At 39.9% G+C, this 14809-nt stretch overlaps 1 protein-coding gene across 2 annotated transcripts in view; it reads left to right on the top strand.

Moving 5' to 3' along the window:
• Positions 1–14809, top strand: part of trim9 (tripartite motif containing 9) — a 58301-nt gene that overhangs the window by 26801 nt on the left and 16691 nt on the right. The window contains exons 2-4 of one of the 2 annotated variants that reach the window (XM_022254304.2): positions 2415–2510; positions 5582–5674; positions 8496–8546. In XM_022254304.2, the coding sequence (XP_022109996.1) occupies positions 2415–2510; positions 5582–5674; positions 8496–8546 (240 nt within the window). The remainder of the gene's footprint in view (positions 1–2414; positions 2511–5581; positions 5675–8495; positions 8547–14809) is intronic. The other variant, XM_022254305.2, reaches the window with a different exon arrangement.

Genomic DNA, 14809 nt, shown 5'->3' with positions numbered 1-14809 from the left:
CAATTCAAGGAAAATTCTCCGCCAGCCCGAGGTATACAAAAAGTACCCCTACAGATTCATTCAAAAAGAAGGGGGTCTGTTTGGGGCAAGAAATGGTGTGATTGTGTTAGTATGGCCCAGAATCATCTCTATAGATTCAGGGGCACCCATCTGGGGGCAATGCAGACAAAAATGTGATTGAAAATTTGTCAGAAGAGCCCCAGGAAGGTGAGGGATGTCATTTGAAAAATGGCCACTGAGAAGACTTGGGAACATTCACTTTTGGGGGGTGAGTTTGTTTTTGACGGATAATTAAACAAATCATTGGTTAACCTACTAAAAATTGAAAATCAAATGAAATCTGAAGGACCAAACAGCACATTGTTTTTTGTTTGAGAGGCCTCAGGGGCTTCAGTTGCCTGCCATGGGGCTCCAAACTTGATTGATTTTACACTATTTTCAGTGGAGCTTAAATTGGTTTAGTACACCTGTATATGCATATACATGTATATGTACTGTACCTGCATGTACATGTACATGTACGTTTGTAGTTCGTAGTTACTGTAATGGCTGGAAGCAGCAGTGGCAACTTTTTAGTACTGGTTGAGGTTGAAGTGACCTGCAGCTTCTACATGTACTTGTATGCTGAGAGAAGGGATGGGCAGGAAATTAAAAAGTGAAGACATATTTGTGACCATGCACTGTCGAAACGTTTAGTGGAATATCTTGTTTGGAAAATTAACCTGGTGTGCTCCTACACGTTCTTTCCCTTTAACCAAATGTGTGTAAATATTTTTTCGGGGGGGGGGGGGAGGGAGGAGGGAATGATAAATTGGGAAGGGGGGGAGATGAGGAAAGGAGGTTTTTCAGGACAATTTTACTTCTGTTCCTTTCAAAAGCATATACATGTAGAAAGCCCCTATTTGTAGCCTCATCTGTCAGAGAGGCCTTAAATTGACCGCCTCTGATCCATAAAACACTTCTTTTAACCCGTCCTCAACAATATGGTTCTTTCAATGATCTGCACGCTTTTACACATGTACATTGTAATTTCATTTCACCCAGCAAATATGTGATTTGTGCATACATGTACATGTACATGTAAATTTGTACCCCCACATCAATGACAAATGAAAAGGCTTGGTTGATACTACAGTACGCCATTGTCGATAAACAAACAGTAACTGATGCTTAATGTCTTCTTCAATCAACTTGTACAAAGTCAAAGGCCTCTTCCAATGACAAAATTTGAAGTTTCAAGCTCTAAGTGTCGAGTAGTTAAGACTGGACAGGTATCGTGGACTACAGTACATGTACCTGTAAAATTCCACCTGAGAAAATGGGAATGGATTCCAAGTGGACGATTTATGACCTCACCTCAGTAAGTACTGGTAAGGCGACGGTTCTTCAGGATCGAGAAGCTCATGCATGCACTCTGAGTTCCATGTACATGTACGTGTACATGTACAGTACATGTACATGTACGTACGTGTACATGGAGCTCTATGCACAAGTGCATCCTCATTGGTGACAAAGGGAGGGGCTTGGCCGACACATGAATACCATTGCTGTCGTGCACTGGATGTCATGCCTGAGGACCCCATGTGTTTGCACATATTCAGATCGTGCAACTCCATCCTCTCAAGTATTCCATGCCATGTGTACACGAACATTGTGAGCACACTCTGGCTGGTACTCCCAATGCTTGAGGTTGCTGGAAAATGTTGCATGCACATTTCTTGTTGATCAAATGGTCAATGTTTGTATTTGCCATGCATGGAGTGCCTGTCAGCCATTTACGGTTTTGTTGTGTAACATTGTTTGTCCATTTGAAATAGGCATTCCACTTTGATGTATTTCATGTGTGTTCTCCATTTTCTGCCAAAATCCGGTACACATGCTTCCAAAAAGAAACATTTTGTAAGTAAGCTGGTAGAAGTTTTCATTTTAACTGAGTCAAGCACACAAATTTATACACAAACACGCAAATTACCTTCAACTACCTTTGGAAAAGCATACATATGTCATAAGACTACTTCAGAATTAAGCCACAGAATAAAAATGTTTACAAGGAAACCTATGAAACTTGAAACTTCCGTCCTGAAATAACTATGTGATGCAAGAGTATGTGTGTACTCTCAATCAATTTGAGTGTACACCCACGCTTAACAGTGGGGTTATAGTACACCCACCATTTGTATGCCTTGAGTATACTCATTTTAATGCAAGTACATGTACTCGTATTGTGCTCGCTTGAACATCTGTAGCCTTGTGTATTGGCCCAATGGACTTTGTTGCTAGGTAACAAAACATCCAGTAATGTGGCATACATGAACATGTAGGTAAAAAGCCAAACCAGATGTGTTTCCAAGTGTTGCCTTCACTGTTCTACACATGAAATTTGAAGTATTTGCCTTTTCTTTTTTCTCATACAGGCTGAGCTTTCGCAGACTCTGACATCATTGACTGAGAAAGCCAGACAAGCCAAGGACTTCCTGGTTCATCTTAAAGACAAGGTCAATCAAGTCCAGGTAAAAAGTCTTTGCCTTAATCGAACCAATGTTTCTGTAACCTCAGGTTGTTCATCCGCTGAATTCATTAGTGTATCAGTGAGGCTATTGATGACTTCTAACTTGGACATGTACATTTAGGTATCAACGAAATGTAAAGGTGGGAAGACACAAGTATGTACAGTGTACATGTTCAGGTATGTAACTTGTGTGGACATTCATTTGTAATACATACATGTAAATGTATCGTTGAGATGACTTGGTGAAGATATTCAGTTTTCCTGCCATGTGAACAATTTGAAGCTGGATTTTGTTGATGGTTTCCTTGACGGTTCTTCACCCTTTCGCTACCCATAACCGTAACCCCAAAATACTTCTAAAACTGTTTCAGAACTTAGGGTGTAACATTGTGTGGAGCTTGTATAGTCCACACATTAACACATACACTGTACATGTACATGTACGTGAACCTCTTTTGTTCATGGGTCCACATTTACTTCTACCCCGGTACAGTCATGCAAGTACATGTAAAAGTACATGTATATGGGTAATTCCAGAAATTCAAGGGGTCCAAAAGCGTGGCATTTTTGTGTTCCTGTTACATGTACATCTGACCTTTGTTATTTGACATGAAAAATCAACAGACTTGATTTCAAACGATAACTATTTGTTTAGCAGGCAATTTGCATTAATTCATCACTCTTGGAAATTAAAAGTGTGTTCTGAACTTACAAACTCATGTGACAGGGACATGAAAAAAAATGGACCCCTAATTTCTGGAATTACCCATATGTACATGTAAGCATTGGCACCCCTCATAACTGATTGTCCAATGTTAGTAAATTTTAAATTCACTGTCTACATGTAAATTGTAAATTCGCAAAAAATCAGAATCAGTATCTAAGAAAAATACTCACCCTACGTGTAAGTCATACTTTACTTTTAAAAGTCTCCAAGTCTTTATCATTTAGTATTTGACTTGACGATCATATCGCAGTACGGGTTACAATCCTGTTAACTAACACTGTACCACTTTAAACCATATTGATCGTGTCGATTAGACGAAGGGTTTTGTGTCCCTACGTAAATTGATAGATGCATGTATACTGATGCTCTAAATGGGCGTACTGTACCTCCTTGTCTGCGGTATCTAGACTATTCCCCACCCTCCTTGCAAATTGAATAGAAGCTGTGAAGGCAAATCCAGCTGTCAATTTGTCCTTTGAATGTGGCATTTGGGAAAAGGCTTCTTGTTTATAAAATAAAACTGCACAGAGCTGAAGGTGCTTGAAACAGCTATTCTGTTCATGCCTCATAGTCACTTGTGCCCTTTGTAAATGTAAAGCTCAAAGCACATCCCTGTAACTATTGAAACAGTCACCAAATATTCAAGTTTAAACCATCATGGATATTTTTAAAACACATTTACAGAGATCCAGTCACTTGTTCGCTCATTTTTACAAATTTCTCGTGCAAATTTAATATACCTGTACAATGAAAATTTAGTAGCATGAAATTCAAATTCCATGTGCATTTTGAACTCACTGAAGCAGTTGTAATATCATCAAAGGGTGTAAGCTTAGGAAAAAAAAATGTCTTCCACGATGATGTGTTCCACAAGTCATTTCACAAATGTAGACCAACATGTACATGTGTACCGGTACAGTTTACTGGATTTCCAGAAACTCCATCCTGCAGGTGACTAATGAAACCACGCATCCATGACATTGACACCTTAATGGCTGCCACCTTCTCCTTTCACAGGGAACCAATTATGCTCTTTTTTGTTGGTGACTTTTTTAAACAGGGTATATTTATAAGCACTTTGAGGGACATTAAGGCTGAACTGACATTTATACAATGCTCTGACTGTGAGATACATGTACATGTAGTACAAGAACATGTACATGTATAGGCATATACAGTACCTGTACATGTACCGATATGTACTGTACATGTACAGGAATGCGTTCTTCAGTTTCTCCATCCTACTCATGCAAACATCACTTTTAGACTCCAGTGTGGACTGCTCATGTACATGTATGCACTCGTCTGCAGATAGAGGGTCAAAGTGTCAATTTGTCTGAATCATTTACCAGTATCTTTCCATCCATTTTACTCAGTGCCCATAAATTGTTGAACCATTGGCCCGTCTCCTCCTGGTCCCTCTCCGAATGTGTGCACAAGAAATTTACAGTAATTAATTTGATGACGAAGAAACAGAAAGTGCAAGCCAGGGCATGGTGCAATGGCATCGCAAAGTGCATTTACCCACAGAGGGAGAACGGAAGGGATGAGGATTAGGAGAAGTGGACACCAATTCGTCGTCCACACACAGAATGGATTTTTGTCTGTCGTGATCGCTTTGTTAGGTTTACACACATGGGAATTGGTTGACTCATTAGAGCTATCGGTCTTGGGGATATTTAGTAGTAGAATTATCATTGGTTCGACATTTATGAGCTTCCGTTGTTTGGAAGTGGAATTTTTACATTGATGGCTTTTAATCAATTTCAGCGTTGTTTGGTTAAATCAAATCCCCCCAGCTGCTTTTGCTGTGACTCAAAAAACTTGAATGGGTTTTATACTTGATTAGTGAACAATCCAAGTGACTTGTTCCAAGGCTCTGATAATCAAGATTCACTTCAACAAGCACAGCAGAGCTTGGAATAAGAAATAATTCTCTTTTCTGTCATAGTCCGTTTTGGGCTTAACACCGGTTAAGAGAAAATTTTGCTATGAACAGTTCACAGAAAATTTCTTGCCATGGGCTTGCATTTTGCATGAAATGGCTTCTGTAGCATGTTCATTTACTGTGCATGTACAGCACATTAGTTTGAACTGTACATATACATGTAAGTATACAAACTTTCTCCTTATCTACTACAAGCACTTTGTACTCAAGGAGAGCAAGGGGAACATGCCCCACCTATATGTACAGACACACTCATAGAGCCACTTTTTGAACTTTGGGGGTTTTACCGGACAAACATGTTCCAAATTTGTTTTTTCAGGAATGTGTTTTTTTCAATGCAGAAACTTAACTTGAAAGAATGTTGACGGTGTGACTGATTTAATGTGCCTTTTCACAGGAGTGCACAGTGGAATTTGAAGCGAGTCTGGTGGCCAAGTTTGACGAGCTGATTGAAGCCCTGAAAAAACGCAAGGAGATGCTGATTCGCCAGGTAAAGGTTAGATGATTACTGAGGAAATTAATGGAAGCCGCCCAGATGTGAAGGTGGGCATTTGGCCAAGAGGTTAGGGTCTGTTGCTTCCAATCATAGGGTTGGAGGTCTGAATCCAGCTGGTGGCAGTAAGTTGTGGCCCTTGGCAGGCCACTTCACCCCTGCTTGCCTCTCTCCACCCAGGAGCCAGGTACCAGCATTAGCTGGAAATGCAACCCCAGATGGACTGGCATCCCATCCAGGGGGAATAGAAATATTCTCAGTTGTTTCATGCCTAGGAAACCAGAGATAAACACCGGCCTATGAGCCAAATTGGCTCAGACCAGACTTGCTTTTTTGCCAGGACATGAACAGTATGTAGCTGGATATACATGTAGTTGTCCATCGATATTGATAATTGTCAGTGCGGTCTTCTTGTCAGTGCCCCAGATCCAGAGCAACATTGAGGGACAGAGGCAACTTTTTTCTTCAGAGAGTGCCATTTTTATGCTGCCAAGAATAATTTTTTTGGGTTCTTTGCATGCTTTTGGAAAGAAGGAAAATTGAATTTTTCCATTTTCTCTCATATTTTGAGAAATAATTGCGAGGGGGTGATGGTCCCGTTGTCCCCTTCCTCCCTCCCCCATCTTCCATAAAGGTAGATTTGCCAGCATCAGGAGCACTGGTGGGGATTGCCCCCCTTCCACATTTGCAGGTCCTATAATGGGTCTGGGCTTAATGGATCGGCCTATTAACGGCTGATGCCTGATGGTCCCGCAACTGTTTCCCCCTCCCCCCCCACTTTTTGAAAATCGTCTGCCACTGGTGAGCAGGAGGACTGTTTAACTTGTTACCCTCGTTCATTTGTGTGTCCTCGGTCATTAGAAATGCCTTGAACATTCAATGTTTTGTGCCCAGCATCCATTGTCACAATTCGTCAGTAGTGTTTGTCCATTTTGCAGACATTTTCATCACAATGAATGTTTTCATTTTCAATTCAACAAGAAGGACTTACATATATGGTCTCATATTCACAGCAATAGAAGCTATCTCCTTTTTTTTTTAAAGCTGAATGCACTAGAGTCAGGAACACCAATGTCAGTGCGGTAAACAGTGTTTTCATTCCAGTCCCAGTTGATTCAACATGCAGACAGCCGTTTGCAGGAACCCTTCATCCTCCCTGACCTTTTTAAAACCCTAAGCCCCAGAGACATCAAGTACAGCCCTCCACCACCCAATTACTCCAGAGTAAAGCCATATGTTTTCTTCATGTAGGGCCTACATTGGACCGTTAGCGCCCTGACCCTGACCAATGATTTGGGCTCATTCTGTCTTATTTGTGGAAGTCTCATTTCTGAAAATGTTCTGAACTTCTTCAGGCACTTGTAACCCTCTTGGTTTAACAAATGTTAAAAACGTCCAAAAATGAAGCCAATGGCATTTAGGTGTAGAAGGGCTGTTTTGCTGCAATCCTTCCTCCAACCCACAATGCCACATCGCCACCCTCACCCAACCCCTTCCATAAAATATTGTAAGAACAATCTCAGGGAAGTTTGAATTTTTTTTATTGCTCCTATCTCTGAAAATTTAACACATGTCAACGTGTACATTTCATGAGTCTTTTTTTTTTCTTCAAATTTTGTCCTTTACGCCACTGTTCCCACCAAAGAATTAACTTTTTTCTGCAAACGTTGGATGTATGTATATTATTGACAATGACAGGGTGACCAAAGTATTTCTCCCTGCCATATTTATTTTGGACACATTTAGGCCTGTGTTCCAGAAATGTCCAATTGATGTGTGTTGTTCATGGAGTATTTTTATGTATGTATACTATGTCAGGTATGATGTATGTGTACGCCAAATTCTCAAACTGTCAGTGGGTGATTGATAGTTGATACATTGTAAATATTCAATGAGATACATGAGAATGATAAATTAATGAAATTATAAACCTTGGAGATGTGGTTACATGTAAGCCCAGTGAAAGTCACGTACATTGTGCATGCATGCATGGTCATACACGTAACTGTGACTGCTAGATGTCACAAGTACAAATAAACACTCAACAAACAGCATTTGCAAAGGACATGTTGCCGGTGTGTGACTGGAGATTTTAACTTTCAGCACGTCATTGAGTGACTCACATCAGCAGAAGTACATGGCAGTCACGATTGTGTTGTTTATTTGAGCAGTAACAAAACCACTGTTTGAAAGTGAGCCTTTCCTGAACTTTGTAGTTATACTATTTGCAAAATTTCACTTCTTTACATTTGTGTTTTGTTGGTAGTGTAAACCGTCTTTGAGCAAACTTGAATTCGTTATGCTGATTGGCTGCTGCATAGTGTACGTTCTTGTACACATACATTTATACAACTGTTGATTAAAGAAGCTGTGTGTATTAAGTGGTAATACTCCGACTGCTGCGTGAAGTTTGTTGGGCAAGTTTGAAGAGAAATTCATCAACCCACAAAGGATTGATGAGCGGGGAAAATGTAATGCATCTTTACCTTGTATCCTTTACAACGATATGTTGCAAAAGGCGTTGGCCTTGTAGAAGGCTGGACAGAGATGCATCACATTCTTCCAGAATTGCTCCACCAGTGCTCTGAAGATAAAAATGTGCTGGTGAAAAGTTGTGTAGATATTTGCACACTGCACACATGTTGTGAGAGAACGATGATGGATACTGTGGCTGACGAGCCGTTGCCCATCCCACTTCATGTATTAGTGTCCCTGGCAAAGCTAGATCTGGCCAGATAGATTGTGACCATCCTTCACTCACTAACATATTCATCATCTTCCTCCTGCCTACTCCACCTCTTCCCCGACCATGGTGCAGGCTTCAGAAATCAGAAAGAACTCCGCTCAGGCTGAAGCCCTCAGAAATGTGGTACGTCTTGCGGGCATGTTCTAGTTACTGAGTTAGGAGGACTTAGTCACAGATTCTAGTGAGATCCTAGTTTTATAGTTACAAGCAATTTCTACAGTTCAGTGAGACCTGCCCTATATGCTAGATGCCCTCAAAATCACTAAAAGTTCATCACTTTGTACATTTAAATGTTCCTTTGTCAACAAAATTGGAAGCAAAAGTTAACAAATCCACAGGATAATAAAAAGGTTCAAAACTGCAATCTCTTGATCCTGGAGGCAATGCCCCAATGGGGTCCTATCTTTGAACACAAATTCAATAATATCTGGTTTTCTTCTGCCCATGACTTTGATGCAGTGCACAAAAATCTCACATCGTATCAATCAGGAGGCTGCAAATCTTATTCAGAGGGGCAGTGTCTCAGGTTTTCTTTCCTGCCTTAATTATCTACATGTAAGGTGCTGAATACGTATTCACTGATTGCGGACAATATCTGCTGCAATCATCCATCCTTGGCAGAAGTTCATTGCACTTCTTTGCTTTTAATTCACTCAAATTCACTCCTCACCTGATGCAAACTAACTTGGAATAGTGCAGAAATGTTGGGTTTACTTGGCAGATTCCAAAAAAGCAAGGTTCATTGACACTCAAGTCCTTGAGCCATCAAGGAGAGCCTTAAAAGTTATTTCAAACAAGATAACTTATGAGACAGAAAAGAGAAGAATATGGATGACTTTCTTCAAAAGGTACATGTATGACACATTTCAGTGTAATGAGTGTCACTTAAAATCCAGATTGGCTTGATGATTGTCCCTGATAATGCTTGGGTCATGCAGCTACATCCTATAGGCAACCTCACAGGTCCAAGAATAAGAGTGATATATGAGGCAGATGACAGAAGGAATCACTAGGCATCTCACAAGTCTGATGACTTAGTCCTTCCCAGTTAACTTGAAAACATTTCTGTTTCGACATTTGTTCATGCAGGTTCTCTTTTTTTTCTGTTCATTAGCTCATTTCTGTTTATTTGGACATTCCTGGTTGATATTTATTTTTTATTCCCCAATTTCCTTTTGATTGTCAGTGCTGTCCAATTAAGTTCTTTTATTTTTTCTGGTGTTTTGTTTGACCCTGCATGACATATCTATGTCATTAGTTGCTGGATTGTGTTAGGTACAGTGATGGATGTAGTCATTGGATCATTTTCTGTATTCATCTTTCATAAAGTTACATGATTGTTAATTAAGTGTGACAGTTTGTGCATGCTTTATTGTTTCTATATTTTGGATTCATTTCCAAGTTTTCATTTCCACTTTTCACCTTTTAAATCAAGTCTTCATTTGCCATTCTTGAAGTCTGTTTTACATGTTTCTTCAACTGATTCAGAGTACATGTAGAATCTTTTGTGTCTTCACTAACGCATATTTTAGGGAAATTGTTTGTGTTAATTAGCATGTTACATTGTTTAATCCTGATAAGTGTGATATGAAGAAATTTATGTTGAGTTGAAGAAACAGGGGCTGGGTGACTCTTATATTGTTTGCTTTGTGACAGGGTACGTTACAGTGAAATACACATGTACTTTGCTGTCACAGATAAAGCTCCAATGTCAAACTGTGTAGTGTGATTTTTTTTCCTGTCTCTTATTAATTTCTGTGTAATTCACTGTCAAGACATGTACACATTCTTGTGTATGGAAGGACAGAGGAATCTTGTCTTGCCTGTAATGTCCAAATATGGGTTCATTACACATGTATATGTATGCAAGTAGCAGATGACTGCCCAGGATGTAGTATGTACAGCACATATACACTGTACATGTACACTGTAGTCCACTCTTATTTCTTCAAAGCCAATCATTTTGCAGTGGAGCTGAGGCTAACCATATGCTGTGGGATTTTTGTCTGGGAATATTCAATCTTTTGCCAGCTTACTGTACTGGTAACAGGTCAATGGGAGGGCTGGGTATGGCTTGTGGATCACTTGATCTGGTGGGGCTAAACTCATCAAGATGACTAGAAGCCTGTCCAAACAAAGTCTCCGAAGTGATGAATAGGGAAGGGGATGCGGGTGATATATATGTACATACATAAGCCCTGACAGGTGCCCTGCTCTGTGGTTTAAGTAGGGTGTTGAGAGGTACTGTAGGTCTTGGGCAAGGAGGTAGGGTCTTGGGGTTCTCAGGAACACCACAGCAGGGTTCATGTTGTTGCTCTGCTCAGCACGGAATTCTGCACTTACATGTATCACTTATTACGTGCTTACAGCACCAGCAGAATGGTCACCCTGTAAGTACATACATGTAATCCTTGCTTCTTTGTTTAGGCACAGGTGTGTACATGATGCACACATGTTGTGTCAGCAGGGAATTTTGTACAACATGTACATTGTGTACATTGTAGTGTACATACATGTACAGCAAGCCAAGATTGTTTGTTTCTTTGCAAAAGGACAAGAAATTGGACCCAACTCCAGGTGAACCTTTGTTATTTTGTCCTTATATATTACGGTTGTTAAATTTTGTGAACAGTTCACAAAACTGCGCAATTTCCTGAATCGTGATGAATGAGTGATATTGTTGCAGTCGTACAATGTAAACCATGCATTTATAAACCCTTTGCACAATTTAGTGAATTATTTTTTCCATTTTGGAAGAAAATCATTTGCACCATTTAGGAAATGGAATAATTAAAAGGAATAGACCGATTGCGCCTGTTAAATCATGTGACTTATAGTGGGTTTTAACCCCATAACAACGTCTGTTTTGAGCCTGTTGTTTACAAAGTATACAGCTAGGTTACGGTTTGGTCCCCTCCTTCCTCCATTGTACCTAGTACATGTACATCCGTAGTCTGAGTACGGTACCTACCGTCTGCATTATTTTTGGTAAATGATACTTATGAAGCACTTTGCTTTTGGTGAACATCATGTTTGTTGATATTTAATACCCACTATAGGTCACGTGACTTAGCGGGTGCAATCGGTCTATTGTCTTTCTGGTCTAATTGTGCAAGGAATGGAGTTTTAAAATTAAAAGGTCGTGTGTTCAGTTGCCGAATGCTGTGCTTGTTTGGCCTTAGTCTTGGAAAGATGGACTCTGAGGTGGAATTTCGAATGGCAGGAGAGAGGCAGTAATGGTACAACTACTTGCATGTACCCGATAGTAGTCAGAGATCAGTAGCTGGCAAATTTTTCAATGTCCCAGCAGGGAACAGGTTGTATTGCTCACCAAGTCCTTCTCATGGAGTCAGGTGACTGGCTTGCAAGTAACACTCCCCCCCCCTTTACCTGGCAATCACCTGGCTCACTAGTCTGATGCCAGCTCTCTGCCTTGCTAATCTGGTATGAGATCTCCAACTTCTTGACAAGGCTGCCTGTCAAAACACCTTGCCAGGTAAGGCAATACAAGCTGAGAGATTGGTGGAACCTGAGATCACAGGACAACAGTGCCAAGTGCACGGTGGGAAAGTGCTTTGTGCCCGACTTATTTGACTTTTCTCTTTTTCTGACAGGAGCGCAAACAGCTTCGGATGGTTGGTTAAAAAATAAAATGAACATACTCCATGCATATGTGCTAAGGCTGGATTAATTCAAATAATTCAATACATGTACTTGAATGTTTGAAATTGAACCTCAAATGTTCAGTATTTGAATGATTGAATTTCATATATTAATTTTTCCCTGCAAGTTTTTCAGTTGACAAATTAATAAGTGGCAGTTGCAACAAATGTAGAAAACTAAACTACATATTATCAGCATGGTGACATTTAATTTTTCTTGAACAATTAGTCAACTACATGTACCACTGGTAATGAAAATAATGAGAAATCTGAAAATTATAATCCTGGTATCAAACTCTTTGGTCAAGTCTTATTCTCAGTGAATATTTAGAAGTATTCAAATATTTAGTATTCAACTAATCACATTGTTCCAATATTTGGCTGGGCTTACCTGTACTTATCGAATACACCTGAAAAATGCACTATTGTAGTTGGCTGCTGGAGTATTAAAACAGCAAAAAATTGAAACATGAAAAAATTACTAGATTCAGCATCTACATATTTGTAAATCACTCTCTCCATAGTTAATGTTTGCTGAACAGAAATCACAAAGTGTTATGACTTGTATTTTTTACATTTTTACATTGAACTTGGTTCAACAAACAATTAAAACTGGCTTTAAAGATGACACCAACAAGGACTGTGCAGAATTGGATGCATCGATTTTGTCCATCCTTGTACATGCACCTGTATTACAGCAATAAGTATTGATATTTCCTCTTTCCCCTTGTGTCCTCCACCTAACCATCCACTCTCCCCTCAGCAAGGCCAGATAAGAATCCCTTCTGTAGATTACATCAGCAGCAATGGGTATCTGTTAAAACTACCCAGGAAGAAGAAACTCAAATTCATTTGAGTGTATTCTCTCCCCTCCCCCCTCTCCCCCCAGTCTCTCCCCCTAGCCTCAGGGGACAATTAGCCCAGTTGGTCTTGTAGGCTAAGGTAATATGGCAGTGCACTTTAATGTTCACAGTGAGGGATTTGTTTCTACCAACAAGTTCATGTACATGTATGTACCAGTACGTCCATTTGTTGCTCCTTGCTTGTATGGCTGCTCTGAAGGGAAATCAAATGGCCACAAAAGCTCTTTCATGGCATTGCAAATTGGGTTATACCAGTTGTCTGTTTTACAGACGTCAGTTTTTGTAGACATTTATCCGAAGGTGGACTGTAGGGTGAAATAAGAAGAGATGGTTGGAGCATGGTTGGAGCAACTGGCCAGCCTCGTTGAATCTAACCAAGTTTAGTTATTTACATATTACTTGAAAGGAACTTGCACCCCTTAATAATGTAATATCAAATCTTGACTAATATTTAATTAAATGTTAATAGTCCCTCACTTAAACCCTTCCCCTTGAAAAAGTTTGCTATGTCCTTAAAAGTATCCTGATGCTGAAGGAGAAAGAAGAGCTTATAGGCCTACATTTACTTCGCCGTGTATCGTTTCTAGTAATACTTAATTACTGGTACATGTATGTTTGTATCGTATTTGCAATTAAATTTGTAGTAATAATGAATCAAGTAGGTTTTTTTTGGTAATTGTATAACATGTTTTTCATAGGTTCTCTTTCTTTCTTGGAGATTCTGCATGAGTCATTTTTCTTTTCTTGCTACTTGAAATAGGAAGCCTGGTTGGGCTAAAGAAGTCATGGAAACCTAAAATCAATTGTTGGTGCACATTGTTGTTTTTCACTGCAAATCCAGGCAAGATCAAGGAGCATGTACATGTACACTGCGTACCCTGTAGGCTAGGGGTGATGGGGAGCCAGCAGTATTTATCTAGTGGAGCCTGCTGTCTGGTTTATACTCAAGACAAACTCTAACCTCTCCAAGGGGGGAAAACTGGGAAGCCAACCACAGAATTCAGCTTCAGGGTGTTGTTCTAATCTAAGACCTCTTACCAGACTAAAAAAAGAAATGAAAAAAGTCATATTCCGAGTTGATTTGTGTCATATCAAGTTCAAAATGGAATGCTGCCCAACTTCCAAGTATTTTGAAAATGGACTCTCAGTGCCTTGTGGTTTTAGCCAGCAGATGGGAACAGCACTGGCTCCAGGATTTGTCAGAAAGGGATAGCTGTAGTTAAGGTTCGGAAGCCAACAGAGACCCACAGAGACTTTGTCCTGTATATGTCAGGTTTATATGCCATTTTACATTTTGTTCATAAAAGTAACTCTCTGGGACCAGATAAAATGAACCTAAAATGGCAGTTTTAGTTTTGGTTAAAGATTAGTGGAAGGTGACATTTTTAGAATTTGTTGGTAATCCAATGTGAATATCTTAAAATGCTTAAGCCTACAGTTGAAAAGAAAATATATTTAGAGGTTGTCTGGTCTGTACATGTACAAAATGTACATACACACTTACAGTGTTCATGTGATTAATTTCTCCAATTGCCTGGCTTTCAAAGAATGAGAACATTGCACTTTTGCATCCTAGCATCATAACATTATCTTCTCTTGAAAGTGCAACAGCTACATGTACATGTAAACCCCAGCCTCTTCAGCAGTGGGTCATTTAAGAACACTGCCAGCCTGTTTTCACCTCATGCTGCCCTTCCCTGATGATAAGTGCCATACACTGTGCTACTGTCCGGGGGAAGCAGCTCAGTGAAATCCAATGTTGCTCCACATTCAGTGCCTGCAAGCCGGTAGAACAAACATATTTGCTTAATATTAAGTGACGAGCGTGCTTAATAAGTTTCATCATGGCTCGTTCCTGGCG

The sequence above is a fragment of the Acanthaster planci genome, linkage group LG01 (assembly GCF_054643075.1).
Source record: "Acanthaster planci isolate LZ-2023a linkage group LG01, COTS_SCS, whole genome shotgun sequence".
Lineage (NCBI taxonomy): Eukaryota > Metazoa > Echinodermata > Asteroidea > Valvatida > Acanthasteridae > Acanthaster > Acanthaster planci.
Note: the sequence above shows the minus strand (reverse complement) of the source record. Positions and strands in the feature narration are given on the sequence as shown.